The 25808-nt window shown below is 37.0% G+C and overlaps 1 protein-coding gene across 1 annotated transcript in view; it reads left to right on the top strand.

Annotated features, from left to right (window-relative positions):
• Nucleotides 1-25808, top strand: part of RP1 (RP1 axonemal microtubule associated) — a 162622-nt gene that overhangs the window by 69825 nt on the left and 66989 nt on the right. Inside the window, 7 exon segments of the mRNA XM_066181257.1 lie at nt 6130-6284; nt 6914-6992; nt 9831-9912; nt 12039-12094; nt 12248-12280; nt 18123-18292; nt 24379-24598. Coding sequence (XP_066037354.1) covers nt 6130-6284; nt 6914-6992; nt 9831-9912; nt 12039-12094; nt 12248-12280; nt 18123-18292; nt 24379-24598 — 795 coding nt within the window.

The following is a 25808-nucleotide window of genomic DNA, read 5'->3' as shown; positions in this document are numbered from 1 at the left end:
CTTTATCACAGATCCTTATATGGGCTGTCTTGAGGTATGGCTGAATTCTTGTTCTAGAGGGGTACCTGATGCAAGAGATATTGAATTTTCTTGCTGCTGTGTTTATGTGAGCATAAATGACAAATGAGGATATAAATGGGTAAATGTGTCCTGTTCTTGTTCACATATTTAAAGGAATAACTGTGCTGAAATGGGATATAAGACAAATTCTGAGACAGGAAAAAAATCAGCTCCAAAGATTTAGTATGCTTTTCCACTTGGAGAAGTGTGCAGGCAAATAGAGAAAGGTTAGAAGGTGGCCACTGACTGAAATAGTGCAAAAGATGACCAAAGCAAATAGTAATAACACAAGTATTATCTCTACAAAATTTTTGTCCCTGTTATATCACTCAGGAGGCACCAACTACATAAGTAAATAGTCAAGCTTCTTTATTGTAAAATTCATTAGCAAGTGTGTTTTTTCAAAGCTGATAATTTTTTTGCATGTCATGAAGAATATATATTTTTAGACTATTGCTCCAAATGGTACTAGTGGAGATGAGAGAGCGTTTAGTAAAGATTAGAGTGAGAACTATAATTCTAAATGAAATGTCCTAACCTGATATTGTTTTTGTATTTGTGTCGTCTGAATTAATATATGCACCACTTCTGAGGAAGATAGTCCCTCTTAACCAGTATCAGCCATTAAAAATTTGTTCTCTTTTTAGCTTTAATGCTGCACTAACCCATATCTTTACCCTTCTGTCATGGCAAAATGACCAAATACTCTCTGTGAAACCCAGGTAGTAAACACCAAGTGATGACACCAAAGATTCAACCTTACTGTTTGACAGATTGAGCTGAATTGACCATTTCATTCAAGCGGGCATGTCATATGGAAAAAAGGCAGAACATGGAAAAATACTGTGCAATACCAATCTGGGATCTTGGTATAAAGGCATCATAAAGGCTGGACTGAATAGAAACAGTTGGACAATTTAATGTTGTGTGTCAATTAACATCTCTCCAGGTTTTGTGCTCTTTGGCCTGTTTGTCTGTTTACACTGGCAGCCTGGTGGGAGTGGATTTGTTCAGTGAAGCACCCAGTGCTAAAATCCCACTTAGTTAAGTGTTCGATGTCCCCTTTGTGGGAGTCTAGAGAGAAGTTACTTCAGGCTTGTTTTAGTTTGTTCCTACAGACTGACTGCCAGTTTGTGTTAAGATTGTTGTAATTTTCTTCCTGCAATGTATTATCTGGCATAGTTTCATCCAAAAAGAACCTAGTTCTTTGCTCTAAAACCACTCCATGCTGCACACCAGAAAGAAGGAAGTAGAGCCAACCAGGGGATTCAGTGGTGTTGTAAGCAAACCAGTGTCATTAGGCACAGACAGCTGTGGATCTTCAATTCATTTGCTCTCATTTCGAATTCTCAAATAATGACTGTAGTTTTAGTAGAATTTGAAAAGAGCTGACAAACAGACCAATGTTTCTGCCATGAAAACTTTCATTTTCATAATCTCAACAATAAATTCTTCTTTAATTCTATTAGGTTTGTTTTCTTCTCCCAAAACATATCGAAATATTTACTTAGTCTTTTGTACAAAGCAACTGGAAGTGTTTACTGTTTATATTTTCCAAAGGCAAGTGTCGTAAGTCATTGAGTTCTGTACATTTCTGCTTCAAAAAGAATTGATAAGTATATATTACTGTACCTGCAGAACTGGGACCAAACTATCTCTTGTCATTGGTGAAGGATCAGGAATATATCAATTTTCTGTTTTTGAAACCCTGATTCAGGTGCCCAGAATGGGAAATCTGGAAAAAAGGTGTCTCTAACTCGTGTTCTGTTGCCCTTAGTGCGCCCTTAGGTTACCTCTTCTTCATGACCAGGAAAATTTCCTTTCTGTCTCTGTCTCTTTTGTCCAAGGTAGTTTTTTTTTGTTTTTTTTTTTTTTTTTTTTTTTTTTCTTTTTTTTTTTAATCAATAGATACCAGAAGCTGGAGTTGGGATTTAAAAAACTGCTGAAGCCTCATGATCGTATCTCAAGAGATAGCATTTTTATTAACTGAGCAACTAGAAATTTGGTACTAGTACACTTGACTGCTCATATGACTCTACAGTATTTTTTATATATTTGGTTCTGTCATTTTTTAGGACAGTTATACTGCTTTAAAGTCTGCCTTTTAGAAACTTCTCACCTCTGTCTGAAAACACTTTAGTTCCCTTTTACATCTGTTTCATCCATGCACCCATATTGCAAATTTTTCTTTTTGGTTTCTGGAGCTTATGTAAGGTTACCCTGTGAGCAATTTGAAGATTTCAATCACTTATATTCTGAAAGGTCATTTTCTTTTTTACTGAGTGCTAGCTGAGATATTTTCCCCCTGCTATTCTGTATTAATTAATCCTCTTATATCCTTTATCAAAGTTACTTTGTTTTCCAAGACATTTTTTCTATTGCTTTGATGTGCTCCACTTTGGACAGATGCCTAGATGTGAGTCTCACAGGTCCTTCTCAATGCTGAAACACTGTTTCCTGACTTCTGTTGAGTGGCTGGTTTTATGAAAGGATTTTCTACTTTTTTGTCCTTTTTTTTTCTTGCTGTTGTTGTTTGCCTATGGGTTTACCTCTCTCTGAGTGTTCTGTCACCCCAGTTTACAGCTGGTGTAGTTTAACTGAAACAGCATATAGTAAAATGAAATTACTACTACAGAATAGGGGATCAGGCCATACAGTTCTAATTTGCAGAGTTTTGGGATGTCTTTTTCTTCCTGCAGTGAAGGAGGTCTCTCTTGCAGATGGGCCTACAGCAGGGGCCTTAGAATAGGTTGGTTACTCAAAAAAAAAAAAAAAAAAAAAAAAAAAAAAAAAAAAAAAAAAGGAAACCACAGTCTCAGAGGCTGAACACATTTTCTAGGATCATTTTACTTTACTGTCGACACAACAAACTGTGTTTTGGGAACAGTATACAGAAAACTACAAGTGGGAAAATGTCACATATGGTGAGTCTTTTTGTCTCAGCAGTACATTCAGTAGGTAGGTTTGTTCTCCAGATTTGGTTGTATTGTCCCATCAAACAATTGGTGTACCTTGTTTTATCTGTTACAGAATGGCACTGTCTCTCTTGTTCTGAATTTTTAGCAATGTTTAGCTCAGGAACCATTAGCACTAGCACCTTTTGTAGGTGTTCTTCAATCTAAAGGAACTGCTTAATAAAATCTGAAAAATTCAAAACCTCTGAGGCTGGTCTGCGCCTAGGTTTCCATTTGCACAGGAGAGGCTTAAATCTGTCCACAATCTATTTAGTGAACATTTGTTTTTTTGAATGTGCAGGCATTTCACCATAGTGGCCATATTCACCATGTTCTAATTAGGCATGTGTGTTTTGGACTATATTTTCCTTGCTTCATTTTTTGTGTGATTCCTCTGAAGTTCCAATGAAATGCATAAAGTATAATGCACATATACTCTAGTTAAGGGATATAAATACTCCTTTTATTATCCTAATATAATAGCCAGTATTGTAGTAGCCTATATGTGTAGAAAAATTTAGAACACAAACTGGTCTTTTTTTGTTAAGAATGTTCCTGTATAAATACTGCAGATTGTATAGCTTAAATAAATGTCAGACCTAACATTGTACTGATGGTGAGGGATGTATAGACACAAGAAACTATGGGAAATACTTCCCATTTTTTTTACATTTCAAGATGTGCATGCTGTCTACTTCAGACTTATTTATTTAGGCTAGTAGCAAAAGAAAGCTCTATTTAATGATTAGATCATTATCATCTCTCTGGTTACCACAGAGATGTGCAGTACTACAAAATGTACTATAATTTATTTATCTGTTAATGTCTTTGTGTTGTGTTATAATTACCTCTTGCTCTCTTCTTGTGAAAGAGACTTGTTGTTATTTTGGTTTTGTAAGCATTTATTGTTAAATGGTTTCTTTAAAAAAAGGCCTTGAATTTGCTTTAAAATTGTGCTTATAGTTACTGATTTTTTTATTTTTGGTCATGGAAATTACTTGTAGTTGTAAGTAATACAGATACCAGTCTTTCTATGTAAACATATAAACAGTCTATACCTTTTCCTTTCCTCCCACAGATATTTAGCATTTTCAAAACCAAGAATGTAAGAGTGTAAAAGTGTGGAGGAGACTTCATGTTAATATGTTCCTCCTTTTACTACCTACAGCATCTTGCTTCATGGGTAGTACATCCCTGTTATTAAAATTTCTGGTCACAGATTATTATAATTATTAGCTTTTTTTCTTTTTTGGAAATGTAACCTCTCTCCTTCCACACTCCTAAAGATTTTGTCCCTTCATGATCAGTGTAGCTCTTTGCTTTGCTGCACATTTTCTACCACAGTTTGCTGCCACCCCTTATCCTCTGCCCTTTGGCCAGCTATGATTATATTAGCAGTTATGATATAAAATGTAATTTGGATATATAGCTCAATTATGCTAATTATCAGGTCAATTTATCTTTGCTACTTGCTATTCATATCTACAATTTGTTTTAGCATGAACTTCAATGCTAAAAAGTTTGAAACTAATTTTATGAGGCTCTGACAAAATTTTGAAGATGTGTGTGTTATTGAGATCAATTATATGCCATGGGTGGTGTTGGTACAGTAATGGTACAGTAATGCGGGGATGTGAGAGCTGCAATGAATGCTTGGAATCACAGAAAATAATTAAATTGGTCAAGGAACACCACTCTTATTTAAAGTCCCGGTTGGAATAGTGACAAAGAGGTGGCGACGCAGTTTTAGGATAATTTTACAGAGATTAAAAGAAATACCTTAATTTGGATGAGCATAGAGTCTATCCATCAACATTTCTCCTATCTTTTAATACATGTGGGGCTATTTTTCTCCCTCTAGTATCTGCAGTATTATTTTACTACTTGTTTCCTCTGGGAGTCAGGAGTAGCTGTTTTTCAGTGATGGTGGACAACATGATGTTTGAGTTTTATAAGCTGTCTTGGGAACCAGTGAATAAAAAATTTATGGAAATGTCAGATTCTAGTAGCTATTTGATGGTTTAAGGGTAACAGTATTTTAACTAGTTTTTGTAGAGTATTTTTTTTTAGTTTTTTTAGAGTATTGTCCAGTTGCAAGCATTTTATTATATTCTGTTTTCATCTTCATTCCTTCTTAAAAGGAACTAACTGTGTTTGTTAGGACTTCTATTACCATCCTTCACTCCCAAGAACTGTTAAAATTACACATAAATGAAACAGTAATCTTCCCTGTGATCTACTACATAGCAGCAGAAATGGCCAGCTGTGATTAGAATAGAAACACTGCATGGAAAAATTGCCATTAAAATGTAAACAGGATTTTATTTTTAAAGTCGCAGAGAGAAACACTGAAAGGAAACATAATAGTATATGATCACTGAAAAGATTGTTTTAAAAATAAATTTGCATGTCTGGATAGTTACAAAATTATTTTAATGTGGCATAGAACATCTCAATACAGTAATTCTAAGTTATATTGCAGAATTCTTTGAAGATGTATATATTTTTTGTGTGTAAGACTTTGGTCTAGACTATGAGGAGAGGCATTAAAAAGTTGTAAATATATTTTAACTGAGAGCTGTTTTTGAAAGTTCTATAATTCACTAATGTCAGACATAGAAACTTTCAAATGCAAGATGACTGTTAATTTTACATAGGTGTGGGAGTTGTTAATCTGCTTGCTCGCCTTTGTATGTGGGGTGAAAATCTAAAACCCCTTGGATTTGTGATTGTTATTCCTCTTTTAAGATGAAATGAAGGTTAACAACCCAGATAATTATTTTGCATGAATCTGGAGGTTGAAAATGCTTTGGTAGTGAAAAGTAGCTGTTACTTCAGATATAGTTAGGTGGTCTCCAGATAAATTGTAAAGAAAGACTTTGTGAATTAGCAATGCATAGCAATGCTCAGAATAATGTGGTTTTCTTAAGGTTGGTGTTTTAATATTTTTGTGAAGAGAATTAGAAGGTTTGAACCTAGAAGTGACAAATTCATGGATAGCTGTTGCTACTTGCAAACCTGAAAATCAGTAGTTTTCTGACTAAATTTTGATGAGGAAAGTTTAGAATCTTGTGCAAACTGCAAGGATAATTTCAAACTTTTTTTCTTCTTGTAGCATTGGTGTATGAGGTCCATGTATACACAGGTGCCAAACATGGTGCTGAAACAGATTCCAATGTTTATATCAACATCACTGGGACAAGAGGAGATGCTGGCAAAAGGAAGCTTCATAGATCTAAGAATAATAATGTTAAGTTTCGACATGGACAGGTGAAGTAAAAACAATGCTGCTTCTGGTAAATAAGACTAAATTATGGCTAGAAAACTGTTACATCAAGAAATGTAAATATATTTTTATTTACAGGGTTTATTCAATCATTCATATTCAAAATTGCTTACATAATTGCATCATAAGGATCATTTTTATCTGCTTGATCAACCCTTTACTGAGAGCTTCAGATATTAGAATTTGGGTATTTTGGTTATTTTTATTGCACATACAGATAAAATGGTAGCAATAGCATTTTTGTTGTCCTGAACAGATCACTCTGAATTTTAGAATCAAGTTCTAAATCTGTATTCCTAAGTATGTTTTCCAATCTTGGTGAGGCACATAGGGCTAGAAAATATAATATAGACACAACCAAATAATTGAAACTGATCATTGTGTCATGGCAAAGGTGTCAGTGCTGTCTCTGTGGAGTAATTTTCAGGTGTTATTCACCCTAGAAAGTTTTAAAGGATCCTCACTCTTTGGGCAGGATGAATACAAAACAGCTATATTCATTTTGGAGGAAAAAAAAGAAAAGAGAGTGAAAAAACCAGCTTTTCTATATTGTTATAATCAAAGCAATAGCTATATTTAAGACCTTTATCATTTTCCTTGTATGGTTCCACAGATGGATATTTTCTGCATAAGGGCTGTCTCACTGGGAGACTTGGAAAAAGTTCTGATTAGCCATGATGGAACTGGTCCAGGTAGGATTTAATTTCCTGGAGGCCAGTCTGTTTTCAAGTCCTTTTTTAAATCAAATGCACTTCTTTATGTTGCATCCTTCATAGAAAATGTGACAGAAGGTCTTGCAGTGATAAAAAGTCTTCCTGCAGGTTGGTCACTGTGATGGGATGATGAAAAACTGTGGTAATGGACAGGAAAAAGGGCATGAGTTTAATGTCATGTACTGTTATTCCACTCTTTGTTTTCATGATTATTTACAAGAAAGTACTATTTATTTGCATGTAGAAAACTCTCAGAAGTGTGGCTCACACTGGTAAGACAATCTTTCACTAGACAAACAGTGAAAACTATCCAGGAAGGAATTAAAGATATTCAGCAGCTGATTTGCTACCTAACAAAATTTGAGTAGCTATAACACAATGTCCTTGCTGCTTTGGGCGATTGTAGTAGATTTGATTATATATATTTGATCTGTGAAAGTCAATGTGGAGCTGTTCCAGTAAGTGACATTGCATTGCAGCTTGTAGGTTTTTCAGGAAAAAAAAGAAAGAAAAAGAAAAGATGAATTTTCAGTAGAGGCCCTTGAAGAACTGTGCATCTCCCTGGAATGTATAAATAAAGAGAAAGCTTGCATTTAAAAGCACTAAAGATGTAAATACTGTAAATATGCTTGCAGATTAATTTCGAGTAAGAATCTACATGAAGAGAAGGATTTTTAGGCAGTTCAGGGCTCCACTGATAAAAGATTATAAAAGCCTGTTTACATTACTCTGTTCTGAAATGGCCCCAAGCAATGCCCATCTTGCTGTCTGTACTGCCTAAGGCTCTGAGCAGGCTTGTGACTGTTACAGAAATATCCATAATAGTGTAGCCTTGGAATGGTGTGTAATCTTGTTTCCTGTATCTGTAGTTCCATAGAGTTTGCTGCCTTCACACTATGGTTGATTGTACACCTGAGAATTTCACATTGTAGTAACCCAACACACAACACAAAAGACTCCACTGTAGTGGAGCCCACCTTCCCTCTATTCCCCACTGCACCACACCATGCTGTCTTCTCTCGTATATCCTCTAATAGGCAGCACAGATCAGGAGGATCAGCATTACAAATCTGTAACCCAATTCAACTATATGGGATGTTTTTTGACATTGAAGTTCAAATCTGTGGGTTTGAAGGATTGTCTAAACAGGACAATGGATTTAATTCTGTCAGTAACAAAATGTATGCCTTGATGATTCAGAAAGATGTTCACTGAACTCAGCACCGACAGATCTCACAGATACCTTTTGGACTGTATCCAAGACTAGCCCCACATAAGCCTAGCCTGCGGCAGCTAAAAGGTTGAGAGCTGGAAAGGATGGTGGCTCACGAGAGAATCAACATTTTGGGGGTTGAGAAGGAGGAAGGAGGGTTCCTTTAGAGGCAGGGTACCCATTTTTCCCATTACTTGCCTGAGTGACAAGGCAGGAAGGTCTTTAGTCTTGATTTGGAATCTGTCTTGAAAGGATCCTAGAATATATGTTTTCCTTGGGGCTCCTAGGCTGCAGGGCACAGATCTACCCCCACAACATTCACAGCTACTGTGAATGAGGAAAGTAAAGGACTTTTGTCCTAGAGAACAGGGTTTTCTCCATGCACTACCTGAGGATGCCCTTCCTTTTGTGACAGAAGCTGATGCCTCCTAGGGGCCTCCAGACTCAGATGGAGCCAGGGAGGCAAAGCATAAGGATTAATAGAATAATTGTTTGCTTCTGTCCAAGACATCCCACATATTGTTTTGCTGCAATGTGCTGATAGGTAATGGTGTGAGTCAGGTGAAACATATTGCTTGTAAGCAATATGACAAGTTGTGTGTGGTGCAGGGACTGTGAGAACAGGATATTTGAGAAAGGTGTTGCAGGACAAGCAGACCAGTGACCAGGATGGTCACTGGAAGTGATCTAAAAGATCAGCATGGAGGTGCCAGTGATTACTGCAGTTAGAGAAAAGATGAATTCTGTAGCCCAGCAGAAGTGAGACTGCAGAGTCCCATGCCTGCTGGTCTCACACTAGCAAGGCTGAGTGCGTGTTCCCCATCAACATGCACACAAACACATTTATAAAACACACATGTGCACGTAGCTGGCCATGCAGACCAACACAGACAGAAACTCAGCATGCACAGAAACAGTGTAAGTGGCTGTTACCCTCGGCAGCTGACCAGAACAACAGTCCATCAGTGTCAAATATAAAAAAATATGTACAGGATGGATGTATAAGGCCTCCAGTAGCTGGCCTTGGGCAGTCAGATTTTCTGGTTTCTGGCTCTGGAACCTTGCATCCTCAGTTTTGCCTGTTACTGGCAACAAGACATACAAAGGCCCTCCAAGGCTTCAGCCCTCTCCATTTGCACATGAGAGCAAAAGCTTTAAAGATTTGTTAATTAACATTTTTATATATGCTATAAGGAGTTCACTCAGAGAGGACAAAAATTTTCGGCTTTCACACTGGTCTTGATTATAGGCATAAACAGATTTGTCCCAATATCCTTGTGCCTGATTACAGGGAATCAAAAGATGTAGGCTGGGATGTGGATGGTTGACAGTTCAGAGCTGTATGCATGTATTTGTCTTCAAGGGAGAAAACCCACTCCTCTTAAAATTAAAACAGGCAAAGGCAGAGAAGAATTGCATCTCCTATGAGAGACAGAAAATAATAAAGCTTGCATTCTGTTAATATATCTTATTTATTTAGATGAGATCTGTCTTAATATGATCTGTGTATCTGCTAGAAAAGGATGATCTAGGCTTTTTTTCTTAAAAATTATTTTTTTAAAAAGTATGATTTCACATGATAAACTTTTGTCATTTCAACACAGGCAGTGGATGGTTCCTGGATAAGATTGTCATCAAACATAAAGAAGGAGAGGAAGCTCAGGAGGTTGTATTTCCTTGTAATAGGTATGTCATTCATGGAGAAAAAGAATTTGTTACCTGCCAGCAATGTAATGAAAAAATTTTAGAGCAGAAATGTGCACACAAACTAGGTGTTTGAGCAATGTTCCAGAGGTTTTCGAGGCACAAGTGATGCAAAATTTTGCACCTGAAGACAAGGAAAAATTTCCTATATTGGCATGGAAGGGAGTCATAGCCTAATGCAGAGAAGCCCCAACCCAAATGTTGCACAAGAGGAAAGTGTGTTGATTATGGTGTATTTGTTTTGGTTTTTTTTAATTAATCTAAATTATACAGAAAGCATGTGAAATTAAATAAGATTTCAGTTCTGAATCTTCTAAGAAATATTGTGTGTAAAGGTCTGAAATTACATAGTTGCCCTTGTAGAAACATGGTGGGATGACTTGCACAGCTGCAGTGCTGCCATGGATGACTATAAACTCTTCAGCAGAGAGAGGCAAGGAAGGAGAGGAGGTGGGGCAGCCCTTTATGTTAGGGCATTTCTTGATTTTCTAGGGTTTGATGATGGTTATGATAAAGTTGGATTTTTATGGACAAGAACTGGGGGGAAGGCCAGCAAGGCAGTGTCATGGTAGAACGGTCTAGATCTGTTACAGACCAGCCAGCCAGGAGGAAGAGGCAGACAAAATGTAATAAGAGCTGCTGGAAGAAGTCTCACAGTCTCACAACTGTTGTTCTCATAAGGGACTACAAATACAGCAGAGGAGGAGTTTAGGAGGTTCCTGGAGTCCATGGAAGAGAACCTCCTAACACATTTGGTGAGGTAGCAGAGTAGGGAAGATATCCACGAGGTGAAGGAAAGGCTGACCAACATAATACCTTCTTCCCCTCAGTCTTCAACAGCAATACCTGTTCTCCTCATCGCCAGCCCCCTGAGCTAGAGGAAAGGAGTGGGAAGCAGAATGAACCCCACAATCCAAGTGGAAATAGTCAGTGGCCTGCTGCAGCACTTAGACATATACAAGTCTATTGGGCTGGATGTGATCCACACAAGGGAATTGAAGGGAGAGGTGCTTGGGTGGCAACAGCCCCATGCAGTGCTACAGACTTGGGGATGAGTGGCTGGAAAGCTGTCTGATGGAAAAGGATCTGGGAGTGCTGGTCAACAGCTGGCTGAACACAAGCCAGTGTGTGCCCAGGCGGCCAAGAAGTCAAATAGAATCCTGGCTTGGATAAGCATTAATGTGGCCAGCAGGACCAAGGCAGAGATTGCCCCCTGTGCTCAGCACTGGTGAGGCTGCATCTCAGATCCTGTGTCCAGTTTTTGTCAGAAATTGCTTTCTACTTTTAGAAACAGCTAGTGATCTTTTGTTTCTTAGGATGGAATGAGGAGATAGGTCTCAAAAGTTAATCAAGCTATTTATTGCAACACGAGTTGAAATACAGTGGAGTGTAGACTTCATGCATAAGAGATTTATTCATAGAGTTTTGTTACATACAAGAAATGAAATGTGTTATAAGTCCTTGGGTTTAAACAACTACATCAACAATAGTATAGATGCTAGTGAGCATGTATTTATTTATTTTTAGATAAGTGAGGTTGTTGAAGATTGGGAAATAGTATGTGAGCAAGGGGATTCAACTGAAGGAGTATGAATGTATGTTTGCAGTGAAATGATTGTTGCAGAAAAGCTCCTTAATTTCATCAGTGTAAAAGAAAAGTAAAGAACAAAAGTTCAGTTTGTTGCTGGAGATCTGCAAAATTTTTAGAAACTTCCAGACCTGCAGGTTTTATATATAATTTTAAGTACGATGACTATGACTACCCACTGTAGGTTTTATCACTCCCTTACATGTACAACTGAGTCTCTGAACCAATAAATAATTACTATTTCATATAATGGACTCCATATAGTACTACCTCACTTCATAGAGCTACCATGAAAATTCTTCCTTGCCTGGAGCAAATTGAACCAAATTCTTCTTCTATGAGTAAGGCCAACTGTGCTGAAGGTATAAGTGAAAATTTGATCTTGGAAGTAGTTTCAAGCTGTAATTTGATAGAAGGTGCATAAAAAATACTATTGGAGACAAAAGGTAATGGTCAGATGATATATATACTATGCTAATAGTTTTTATTAATCTTATTATTTTTGTTTTTGCAATGAAAGATGGTTAGATCAATATCAAGATGATGGAAAAACAGAGAGGGAGCTAACTGCCAATAGTAAGTATTTTGTTAAAGAAAATTTGTTATAGCACTACAGTATATACTTAATGTCTAGTTATTACTGAAGAACCCTTCCAGATAAGACCATAACTTAAGAAAAAAAGTAATAATAAAACTAGCTCACAATTATTTTTCCTGCTCATATTTTAGAGGATGGCAGCTCAATGAAGACATTCCTTAAAGGTAAGAGTTGTTTTCCATCTAGTGTTTTCTATGCCATAGTTTTTGCTGTTTGAATATAAATCAATATTGCTAGAAATATGTGAGCAAGTGACCTCATTTGTATGTGTGTTTTCTTGTATATGAGCTGTGAGAGAGAATGATGAATTGGCTGGCAGTAGTCTACAGGAAGGACTAGACCTTTATAAGGAATTGAGAAAAACCATAAACCATTTCTGGTTTTCTTCCTATTTCTATTATTCTGTCCTGAAATCAACCAGGAATTCCTCTGAGAAGAGATTCAAGTGTTGTTTTGTTTACCCCAGTGACACTGTCATTTAATACTTGGGGACAGGTCCCCTAGCAAACATCAACAAGTTGAAAAATGTGTTGTGAAGTGTCAGTGGAAGCATTTTCAGGTCAAAATTCCGAAGTAGCCAGAAATAATACAAGCTTATACTCCAAATCCTCCAGTGAAGCCAAAGTGCATTCAGTTGGCTAAATCTGCTTGAATTAATAAAAAGAGGTTAATAAAAACTCCCCAACCAGCTTTCTGTTTTCATATCTACAAAGACAGTCTCATCCCTGTAATGCAGTAGTCACTATCTCCATGTTTCTTCCTAACCAGAAAAGAGAAGCAGACTGACACACGTATTTTCTTATGAGCATTTAACTGTAAATGGCTATTCTGCACAACTGTGTCTGGGAATTTTATGGGAGAAACTAAACTAAAAAAAGTAGTGTTTCAATTTGTCTCTTGCTTTCTGTGGGATGAGTCCTAGTCTCTCAATCTAGTTCCAGTTTCAGTGAAAATTGAATCATTTGCATTCAATCAAACAGTTTAGCCAACAGCTTTATTATTCCACAAAAACATAACTTTGACAAGAGGAGAAGGATGAACTCGGGTAAGTAAAGACTTTCTTATAGAGAAAGTTGATTTTCACCAGCGACTTGGAATTGGATTCCACATTCTGCTAAGTGCACAGTTCTGAGAGACAACTATCTGTTTCACCTTATGTTCAGAAAATAGACTATATTTTACCACCAATTCAAATTTTTTTCCAACACACTTTCATTCTTCATTATGTTGTAGTAAGTAGGCACAGATGCACAGGCTGCTCATTGCCTGTGTGCATCAAGAGCGATCAGACTCAATATATTGATTATGAGGAGAAAGGAGTGGCTCTTTCTCTAACCAGCTTTTGAAATGTCACACTGTCAAGGTGTCCAGGAGAATCCAGACACTGTTGAGGTCATAGCTTCTGAAGAAAGAGGTTATAAAATAGGAAAACATTTTTAGGAAGTTATCTGTCAGTTAGCTACAGGACAGCTTAGCTTGAGCTGCTCTTCAGCCATCTTTGTTTTACCCATGGGCTCATTCCTGTGAGGAACTGAGATAGGTCTTTTATGCCTAATGTAAAAAAGATGATGACCGGGACTGATTTTTCACAGTTTAATCTGTGTTGTCATATCAGTGATCTCAGACCTTGCACGATTGAGCTTTGTGGGGCGGTAACAATCACAAGCGGTTTGTAAAGATATCCTGTAGTCAGTTCTGTGTCATTCTGTCAATGTCAGAGCTGGTAAGAGAACATTCCAGAGATGCAGAGTCCTGGGAGAAAAATTAATTCCCTTAGATTCTCCCTGCATCTGTACCAGTGAAGATTTTACATGGTAGAATAGTGATAAGCAGTCCCCTTTAGAGTGGAGGGGAAGAGTTTCCATGTAACATATATTTAGTGAATAAGAGGCAAGTGGAAGTTCTGATGTTAGGGAGCCAATGTTTTAGGCACTCATGTGGTCATATTCTGTATGAGCTGCACTCTTCAAATGGGCTTCAGGGAAAGTCATAAAAAGCTGATTGGCATAATTCAGTGTTTGCTGATATTCAGGGTAAGATCAATGTGCTTAGGTCAGGTTTAAAGCATCAGTTACAGACCAAATTACTTTATAAGTCGCTCTGGAGGTCAGAAATCTCATTCACTTTGGACAAGGCTAGTAACCTGTTCGACCACCTAGCCAAAGAGAAAACTTTGAACATCATCATTGCTAGGTAGGTTACTTGAGGGCTCTTTGTCTTTCTTCAGCCAGGCTGGCATTATGCCAGCTCTAATGAAGCATAAATCCCAGATCCCTGTGACTGCTGCTGCTGGCTATGGATTCTGCCAAAATGCAGTCTGCCCATATCAAGTTTTCTCAGTAACCTTTTTACATTTGTACATTACAAAGAGGCTCTGGCAAATCAGGCATAGGAATAGATTTATTTGTATGCCTCTGATTCCTCCTTGTATATTTGATGCAAGATAAATAGAGAAAGTTGCCTTGGTGGAGAAGGCAGATAGGTGCTCTCAGCTCTCAAATGAAGTTGATTTGAGGGATTTGAAGTTGATTTGAATGCGACTTTATGTTAGTCTCTAAAAGTTTCCTACATGGTAGGGATATTTTACTACTTTTTCCTTCTGTTTTCTCTATTTATTTTCCTTTTCTGCCTCAAAATAGATGAAGTATTGTAATAGCACATAGGAAAGAATTTTCTCAAAGCCGGAGACAAGGTGTGTTCCAATTATATCCTTGCTGCAGTCAGCTAAAAGGAGCTGGCTTCCTGTAATATGATGCCTGTAGGGTGTCCTGAGGTTTTGTGGGTGGTAAATAAAGTGTGGTTCAGTAGTAGAGTTTGGTTAATAGATATTTCTTGATTGGCTTTTCTTCTGTTGTGCAAGACTTTTGGTATTAAGGCATACAAGAAATTCATATGAAAAGATAAAACATTCAGTAAATTCTGCCATGACTAATTTTGTTTTGGAATTATTCCCTACCTTGCAAGTATTTGATAATGGGCTAAGAATAGTCACAGGATCCCCAAATTTAAAAGGGAATGGACCTGCAACACCAACAACAGTGTGTTTCCATTGCCAGATGGAGGCAGAAATCCCTAAGAAAAGATTAAGCAGATTGACTGCTCTGCCTCAAGGCAACACAAATTTCTACAATCTTCAGGAAATAAGCAACCAACTCCTACATCTTGCAAAGTGTGAATGTCATTCCAGCTCTTAAGACCAGAAAAACAACAGAGTAAAATAGTGCATTGTAAAAACAGTTTTGGAAATTCTTTAAAAATACATAAATGGCTCATATTTTAAAAACCCAGAAAATAAACCTTCCCTTTTCAGCTTTCTGAATTATATTATTAAATGTTGACTTCAGGTTTTGCCATTGCCAGATTTCTATGTACAGATGTCACTGCAGGCTTGATATTCAGTTTTATTGAAGGAACTTTTAGGTTCCAGAGTAGTGGTTCAAATAATTTCTGGCAGGGGAATTGTTGTGACTACCCCATTTAATTTCTGAAAGTCAAGAAATGATCCCTAATTGAAACATATATCTGGATAAATCTCTGTAAGGAGAATCAGATTCTTGGTTACATAATTAGAGAAAAGAGAGAATTCTAGACTAGAGAATTCTGGTTTTTTCCCCTACTATTCATTTTATTGCTTCCCACATTGATGTATCAAAGTAAATGTCTATAGCTTTACACATAAGCTGTAAAAGTACAATAACATGCTAACACACTAATCAGTCTGAAAGGAAGTTAACACAGGCCAGTGATATCAGGGGAAAAGTCTTTTTTAATGTGGCCACACATATGAAACACAGAAAATGACCTATTGAAGCTCAGCTATCTCATTTCCACAACTTCTCTTCCAAGGAGATACAGAAATCACTGAACATAATAAATACTTGGCGTCAATCTTCTGTCTCACGTAGCCATCCTCGCCAAGTAGATGTTTAAGTGAATAGAATATTAAACAAAGGTTTTTTTGATTCTTCTGGCATGAGCAGGTTAAATGAATTTGTTGAACTGAAAGAAAACGCAGTCAGTCTGTGTTAGTTCACTTAGCAAACTGTAGAAGCATCAAGAGTAAGTGTAAGAGAATAAAGAATCACAGACACTAAGAGGCCTTAAATCTGTAACCATTGATTTATTCCCTGGAAAACTCCCAACTAGCCTTCCTGCTGAAATAATAATTAAAAAAACGATTATGGATATTAATTAAAATAAATCATCTTGCCTGAAATACCTTCTCTGAACATCCTGCCTCTTTGAGGAGGGAACAGGCAGTTATGCACCTGTGATTTCTCTTAACTTAGGGCTTGCTCTCTCCTGGAGCAGAGAGATATTACAAAGAGAAGAAAAAAAAAAAGCTCCTATTGGGAAATATAGAACTGCAAAATTATCTTAATTTCCTCTCTGCCGTGTTCCTGGGACACCCTTCAAAACAGGGCATGGTTGGACAGGATAAGAGATTCAGGGCTATGTTGGGAGTCTTTGTAAAAATTTGAAGCTCCTCATAAACCCTTGGAGTGCTCAGGAACAGCAAAAGCTCAAACAATGCTTGACTTCACCAAGTGTGACACCCTGAAGAGTACCACATGCCAACCTGGCACAAGGAGATAAAACTCAAAGCTGGCACATATATCAAAAAGCAAAAGTTCCTCATTAGGCAAAGTGTGGATCTTCCACACACTACATCTGACTCATGGCTGGAAATGACCTTAAAAAAAGAGTTCAGATGGAAGGATCCTTTCAGCTAGTGTGTTACTCAGAAGACTGGCTGTGAGATGATTATTTGCCTGCTGTTTTCTAGCTGAGCCCAGAAGAGTCAGGGAACATTCAGATGTAAGGCAGAAACAGGTTCTCTAACAAGAGGAAAAAAAGGATTAGCTAAAAAAAAATAGAAAAGAAAAAAGAGGAAAATTATAAATCAAGGAAATCGGATCAGGTTTTCATCTAGTCTCCATCTTCAAGCAGACAGAGGGAAACAAAAGGCAGGTAAAAAGTACATAATTCTAAGAAAAGGTCACACCCAATTTATTTCTGAATTAAATGATTCTAAAAATCATTTTATCAGCATATTGTACTGTGGGCTTACACACAATCACCAAATAGTCCTCTTTATATCAGTCCCATTAGAAAATTATCTGATTATCACAGTATTGGCTACAGTCTAACCAAATGCTTTCAATTTGTTTCCACTGTTAAGTTCCTCTTACCATGCAGGATCAAGTGTCTTTTCAAACAAATAATTGTTCAGGGGATGATATACCTTCAAGCACTTAAATAGCTTCCCAAACTATACTGTCTATCTAAGACACTGTAGTTTTTCCCACACCTGGAATAGCTTCTCAATTGCATACTGGACTTCTAGCACTGTTATGAGTACAGGTGACTTACCAAAAACAACCTCTAAAAGGCCCAAGTCATGAGGTGAGGTCAGTGCAAACATCTCTTCAAAATTTCCTGAATTTTGTATTCAACCCTAATGAGTGATCTGATCCAACAAATGAGCAGACTGGATATGACAAATTAAGTTAGAAAAATCTGAGAAAAAAAAAAAATTGAAGTTTCATTGTTTAGCTAGTTATGTATTAGCCAACAGATCTTACAAATGTATTACATACAAGTCTTTCAAAATGTTAATATTCTTTTCATGTTACATAAGAACATTCTAAGAACTGAAATTTATAAAAATAATTACTGTAATTAAAGTTACTATTTTGTTACAAAGAATACAAAAAGCCCCCCTAGGCAGAGTGTCTTTTTTCTGCTTCCTAGGTGTTAATTTCTGTTTTCATACCCACTTCAACAGTTGTCTGGTGTTTACCAAGTCTGAGTTATACTTATCTTCAAGAGATTTTTTTTAATTAATCATTAACTATTTATTTATAGTAAATGGGATGTAAATGCATGGTAATCTATAATTTTTCATTGTGATAGTAACAAAGGCAGCCATTGCTCTCTATCATTGATCCTAAAAGTGTTTAATTGGTTTAGATTGATGCTAAAAATGTTTTTTTCCTGTTTTAGCACAACAGTGGAGAGTGCAGGTTAAAACAGATGGAGATTCCCCAGAGCCACAGGAGTGTAAAAGGACCCTTGTGATTTATGGCTCAAAGGGCAAAAGCGATGAGCTTCTGCTTTCTCCACAAACTCCAGGATATGTGTGCTTTCTCCCCAGAGCAACTGATGAATTCATTGTAAGTCAGAAATATACAGTACAACAAAGAACTTAAAATGACATAGCCCTCTTGGATATGGATATAGATATAGATATAGATATAGATATAGATATAGATATAGATATAGATATAGATATAGATATAGATATAGATATATGTGTATGTGTATGTGTGTGTGTGTATACATAATTAACATTATATATATACTGTCAATTTGTCTAGTAAAAAATGATGTAACTATTTACAAAGATGGAATGATGTAAGTATAGGTCTTGGGTCATCTCCTACTGCTAGTCCTGTTCTACTACAGCCAGCTCCATGGACACATTTGTGTAATTCATTTCAGTCACCAGCTCATCTTGCATTTTTTCTAATTCCCTAAGGATTCCTGAGTTGAAGTTCAAACAAAAGGCAATATACAATTACTTGTGAATGCCGAAGATGAAGGATTGGGCAGCATTCCCAGGGGACATAAGTGAGCTTTTCTTTTCTTCATTTCCATCTTTGTAAAGTAGTATCCACTCTCCACAGGATCATTCTGTCTCTCAGGCCAGCAGGCAGAGGATTTTTCTGGATAATCACAAATCACAGGAGAATGCATTCATGCATATCAAGGACTGGTGAACTCTGAAGCAATAGCTTATATATGGCCAGTATTAAAATCAACCCTGACACAGTCCTGACCGCCCATACACCTGACACACGTGCTGCTACTTTGAGAGGATTCATCTGAGGCATCTTTTAAATCTTCAAATTCTGCCCTGGCTTTCTAGGCTAAGTCATTGCCAATTCTGTTGATAGGCATGAAGTACAGCTTCTAGCCAGGAAGATGGGAGAAATAGTTTGCAATTTGAGGCAGTTTTATACAGCTCAGAAAGGCTTTTCAATGGCTGCAATAAACATTCTGAAAACAATGGCAGAACTACATTTAGAAAATTATGTCAAAGCTTCATTGTAATGACCTGATCCAGGCTGAATTTTGAGTTTAAATAACAAGCTAAGGCAATTTAGGAACTTTATAGGGAGTAAATGAAAAGATAAATGGCGTTTCCCTAAGACAAGGAAGCAGCTGCTTATCAGAAAACACACAGGAAACACACTGAGCAACAAAACAAGCTTCCTATCCTATGCCATGAACTTAAACTGAAGAGGTCAGTAGAGGCAGAATCTATCCATGGAGCAGCAGCACTAGCTGACTGAATTTTGGCAGGCATCATTGCTTAAAGCAGACCTTTGCTACATCCAACATGTTGGTAATTTCCCAAATGACACGTATTCCTTGTTAAGGCTGCCTAATTTCAATGATTGGGTGTCACACTAGGAGAAATTAGTATTTCTGCGTGTCAGTTATGGTTGTCCCTCATAGTCTACTATCCTTGGTACACAGTGCATTATCCATTGTATCCTTCCACCCTAGCAGTTTTCTGACTGCTTACTCATACTTTGGATAGACTTTAGGTTAGTGCCTGTATTTTCCCCACAGCTATTTGTGTCCTTGTTTTTATTGCTTTGTATGAAGAAGTTTCTACTATCTGAGCATTATTTACTGTGCATGACATTTTATCTCTTTTCTGCATTGCTTACAGTGCAGCTTACAGAATAGCGGCTCTGGTATAAAGGGGCATTTGGGGATTCATGAGTATCTCCATAAACACCCTCACACCTCTTTAGGTGCTTGAGCCAATAAACTCAGTTTCTTTTTGCTTTCCCTTTCTTTGTTCCTACTCAGAATATGCAGAAGAATGCAGAAACTTTGCTAATGTTTTCTCACTGTTGCAGCAGGCTGGAGGCATGAACGTGGTATCACAAGGAGGACAAGCTGTGAATTCAGCTTTCCAACAAGCAGGAATAAATGAACTTTTAACCTCCCCCCAAGATCCTGGTCCTAGACAAACATCCTTAATAATATAGTGCAGTAAAAAGAAAAACAAGTTATGTGCCATAAGCAGCTCACATAGTTTTGAAACAGTAAGCTTAATTTTGATCTCAGAGATACATTTATTGCACACTGAAGACAGAAAGGCATATAAATTCCTGGTTTTCCAGGTGTTCTCACACAAGTATATGCACAGATGTGTATCATATTCAGAATGATTATTCCATCCAAAATATGTCCATTCAACTCCTATGAAAGAACAGGTGTAGTTTAATTGCACATAGCAAGCATAAAGAATAAATTAAAAGAGAGAAAATAGCAGCATGTCTTAGGTGCAATTGGGTTTCAGTGGTCTCAGAAATGTGTAGTGTGGTAGTTGAGCCGCTTAAATAAGAATGAATTTAATTAGAAAAATATATAGATCTTTCTCACAGTCATCTTCATTTCTTGGTTGCTATTAGAGTAAGTTTGTCAGGGTATGCCTTTGGAAAGTCCTAGCGTATTGTGCACATTCTGTTCTCCAGAGAATCATAAAACACATGGGACAGAGTGTGAGATTAGAATGCCCAAAACTATTGCCCAAAACACTAGCACAGGTAGTACACAATGAGCCACAACACTCTTCAAGTAGGACTGTTGGTAAATAGACAAAAAAATTCTGAATGTGTTTTGTGCTAAGGATCAAGAAGGTGACAAAGAGTTTCAAATCACATACTACAATAATCCATGTGTTTTCCACAGTATGAGATGATGCTCCAAACAGCAAGCAGAAGGATTTCTGGAGTATATGACACATGTCTGTCCAATTGGACTTTAGGATGTGTTGGTGAAATCCTAACTAGAATAATTTATTGGGGGGGGGGGGGGTGTGATTTGTTTGGGTTTTTTTGGTTTTAACAGGGAAAAGAATGAAAACTTACATTTAAATATGCACCCTAACAGTACAATTTGCAGGGCTTTAATTGCCCTAAGCATGATGTGTTTGAAAAGCCCTGTGTGCATTAAAGAGAAAAAGATTTAAAATGTTATGAAATTGTCTAATCATCTTTATCAGTTACCTGTCTCTCAGATCTTCAGAAGCCCAGTGGCTCCTTATTTTAAGAGCCATGCTTCTTCAGTCATATAATGGAAAACATATTGTGTTTAGTATGTGACAAATCATGCCAACTCAGCTAAGATTTCAACTTCTGAATATTAGAGATAACTATTCAGAAGAAATAAAGGTGAAAAAATTAATTAGGAAATTCTAGTAATCAATGAGGTAAAGTATCCTCTTGCAAGGATACTTCAACAAATTTAAAACCAGGACATTCACTGGATATATACTTTGTGATGGATTATATGTCTGTCTCTGCTTCAAAATTCATGTTGCATCAATTAATAGACATTAGTGGAGGGAAAAGACAATTTTGGCATCAAAGATAGAATATCATATTCCAAAGGAAAACTGCTCATACTAAATTGGTCAGAAAAGGATTAGAAGAATGATGTAATGGCAGCGCTGGGTACAATGATGGATCTGAACAAAAGGGCTAATACTGGCTACAACTGCAAGTGAAAAAACAAATCCATGATGAAAAGGTGAACTATCTCATACACTCAATTGAAAATAGCTGGTTTTTATTCTATGGATCATAAACATTATGATTATCGGTGCTTGCTGGTTCAAAGGCAGTCAGGGAAATAATTGAAATTGTGATTCTAGAAACAAAACAGAAAATTGTGGCTTCTGAATAGTCTATCCTGTATTCTGGAATTATTTTCCTATAAATCTCCTCTGTGCATTTCCTACAAGGATTATAGGACATGTATTTATGACAACTTAGAATCCTAGTGAATTGCAAATTTGGGTAGCAGAAGACAAAGCGAAATGTGAATTACAGCTTGCCCTGTCACATAAAAATAACCCAGTTCTGTACTTTTGCAACTCCCAAACAGAGAGCTTCATAGAATAAGTTGTTCAAAGCATTTAGAGTAGCTGTGTGATATAGTCATGGGGTCCATGTGTGAGAAAAAAATCTGCAGCAAATAATTTTAAAAGTCAGTAGTCTGGCTCTGAAAGAGAAGAAAGAAGAAATTACTTCATTGTCTATGAAAGAACTGTAGTTTATATGGGTGAAGAACCTGTGCACTCTCCTCTCAATGAACCCAAAGAATTCCTGTTAAGTTTAATCAGGTGGAATGCATATTTTGCGAGGAATTAATCCACTTAGTCCACCACAGCTAATGATACACAGCTAATGATATCCTTTGCAAAGTACACAGCATGAATGAAAAATCTTGATGTGAAATTCTGCCCACGCATTTCCCTATTCACAGTGCAGGAGTGAAGTCCAAGTCAGGGACAACTTTGATCTCTGTAAGCACCATGGCACAGAGACAGGCAGGGCAGGCTGGGCTGAGAGAGAGAACAAGTCTGGTGCCCTCTTCTTTGGTGTAAAACTACTGTTGTGTGGCTTTTATGAGTACTGTGGAGTTACAGTTCAGGAGCTGAGTGTTTTGAGCAGCCGAGGGCTGTTATATAGGCAACAGAAAGGAGTTCTTCCCTGCTCCTTAAACAATGCCCTGAGCCATGAAATTGTGTGGGAGTGGCATGGCATCCACTTATAATATCTCAAGAAATTCAGACTGTAAGGGATCTTTTAATCTATCAAGCACAATTTCTTCCTACCAAAGGCCTCTTTTCATAAGTTCTGCATCATAAACCATTCATAAAATTCCTGTAAAATGGTTTGGGCAGGTAGCTTTATTTTCAATTAATTATTCCTCTTCATTCTCCGATATTCTACTATTTCTTATGTGCATTACAGTTATTAAAACTGGTGTACAACTCTCTCAAAATTACAAAAACACATATTTTAGTACCTCTCTAATTAGAATAAGGTAGCTGATACATTCCTACATGTGTTCACTGCGCAAATGCACATGAATTGACTTTAAGCAAGCAAGGTCAGCAGTTAAAGGGCTGTCATGTTCATAGCTCTGTTGAGAAGCAGAATAAATTAATGTATTAGGAGTTCTGTGCTCTGTCTAAGGAGCCAATCTGCTGGTGGTGCTGCCAGAGCCAGGGTATGATTGTGTAAGGCTAATTTCAGTTTCTTATTGTGATGCTGTAGGGTGCACAAAGGATTTATTCCCTGGAAAGTCACCAAATCTCATGTTGTGACTGGTGTGGGGGAGAAAAAAAGCAGCAGTATGGGAGAAGAACAAAGCCACTGGCAACATTTTTTGTATTAAGTATTGTTGATACTTAATAAAAAGAATTGTTGCCTTTAAAAATTACTAGTTCTCAGTTGTTTCACTCAAAAATCACTTCCCATACTGTCTTATAGTTGCCCAATGAATGGCTGCCACATTACTTCCTTCTGTTCAGAAGACTTATCATGCAGTGTTTAAGTCATGCAGATCATTATCCACGATCAGCAACCAGCTATTGAATTTCCACATGTAGTACAGGACCAGGGCTGTGTTGTCCTACAGAGTTATTTCTGTAACATTAATGATTTACTTTTATTCAGAAATGTCCCTTTCCTTTAATGAGGATTTGGTTATAAAGTAGTTTACATTCTCGATGAAATAATTTAGCAAATGAGAGTTTAATAAAACTTCTTCACCAGTGGGGTTGTCAAGCACTGGGACAGGCTGACCAGGGTAATGGTTGAGTAACCATCCTGGAGGTATTTACAAACATGTTGATGTGGCACTCAGGGACATGGTTTACTGGTGGACTTGGCAGTGCTGTGTTAATGATTAGACTTGATTATCTTAAAGGTCTTTTCCAACCTTAACAATTCCGCAACTCCAGGCTTGTAGTAATGATCTTTAAATTAATACCTCGCTTGACTGCTGATATTAGACTCTTTAATTGTAAGTTAATGCTCTCTTTATCCAGTAGGATCACAACTTTCTGTGTTACCTTTTGTCTAAAGAGCCTGAATGCACAGGTCTTACTAATTTTAACTGTGGGTCACTCTAAAATTATCATGCTTACAGTATGTGTGCTTACAGAGTATCATGCTTACAATACTAATAAAGGAGATAATCTCACCCATGATTACACCATGAAACAAAAAGGATTGATTCTATCATAACGCTTATCCCAGCCTCGAACTCAACCTTTCCATTATTTACTGTTAAGTTTAGAAATTCTACCCTGGGATTGGGGAAAATCTCTCTAAGAGAACCAACCTTGACAATACCCTCTTCTTCATGATATTATTTGGTGCAGGTTGAGACTGGAGATCTGGGGGATGTATACAAGATCCGAGTCAGCTGTGATGATGTGCCAAGCTTTAAGGGCTGGCATCTGAAGTCTTTCCACTTACGAGAGTTGCATACAAAACAAGAACTGAACTTTGAGTGTAACTGCTGGCCCACTCCTAAGAGAGAAGATAAGGAGCTGGTAAAAGAATTCCCTGTAGTCACTGAGGACCAGAAAACTTTACCAGGTAAAAGCACCAAGAAGACATAAACACTGTAAATTAACTGCTTGAAAATAAATCAATGCCACAGATTTAATATAGTGCTTTGTCTGGATTTCATACCTTCGGTGGCTCTGTTGCACCCGCCATTATATATGCACGGCAAGAATGCTGATTCTTAAATCCACTTAAATTTTAATTTTCCACTTAAGTTGCATATTGGATTTTACGGTTGCTTATCTTCTGCATGATTCTAAATGAGAAAAACTGAACAATACAATTGGACATTTTAGGGAAACAAACACATTGAAAGACATGAAAAGTATTTGTTCTAGAGTGTCTATTGAACTATTTAGCTTAAAAGAGCTTCACTTGCTAATGTAAGTATCAGAAGTAAGCCTTATTGCACAAAAACGTTGGGGATTTTTTTCCTAAGGACTACTTTTTTTGTCATGCTGAGAGTTCTCAGAGATGCCCTTGGAATGTGAAGACTTACAGAGGTCCTGCATTTGTTCAGTAATGTTAGCAGTTACACATGAGATAAAAGTAATTAGGGACATGATTGCTTTGCTAAACTAAAGTTCCAGAACTTCTGGTCCCTGAATACTCAAACCTATTCATGACCTTAAAAGAAAGTATAGTGTTACATTAGTTAAATATTAACTCTGCAGGACTGTACATTAGAAATGACATTTGAAAAATTTTGGTTATTCTTTTTGTATGAGTCTGAACATGAGCAATTAAATGATCTTCCTCGGAAGAAAATCTAATCTGACTGTAGAAATTCATTCATACAGGATCAATATAGAGGCAAAGAATTTATAGTTTTCTTCCTTACATTAATAAGTGCATTTTGTAGTTTTTTTTAAACTTATATGTCATGTCATGCATCCAGATGCTGTGTTACATCTGTTTCTTATTTAAATTTGCATAACCTTATTCTTATTCTTTTACCCGTGTTAATCATTATCTATTTCAAAGATAATTCAGTTTTTAATTAGTTTTTAGTTTAGTTTGTCAACTAACTCAAATGAGTTCTTTCCAGATCTTGCACAATAAAACAGAATTGGACGGAATTTGCCTAGATTCATAAATCTAGGTTGTCCAAGTCTAATTTCCTTCAAATTTCTAAGAAAGTGAATAGAAAGTCTTCATTGAGCTTGGCATGAAGAGATCAGATTCATGAGGAGTAACCTGTTTATTTCATTCACTGTGTAGCAGATTTTTTTGTAGCTGC

Source organism: Chamaea fasciata, unplaced genomic scaffold (genome assembly GCF_029207755.1).
Source record: "Chamaea fasciata isolate MVZ Bird 193981 ecotype frontalis unplaced genomic scaffold, bChaFas1.0.hap1 SCAF_1, whole genome shotgun sequence".
Classification (NCBI taxonomy): Eukaryota; Metazoa; Chordata; class Aves; order Passeriformes; family Sylviidae; genus Chamaea; species Chamaea fasciata.
This window is presented reverse-complemented; position numbering and strand designations above follow the sequence as displayed.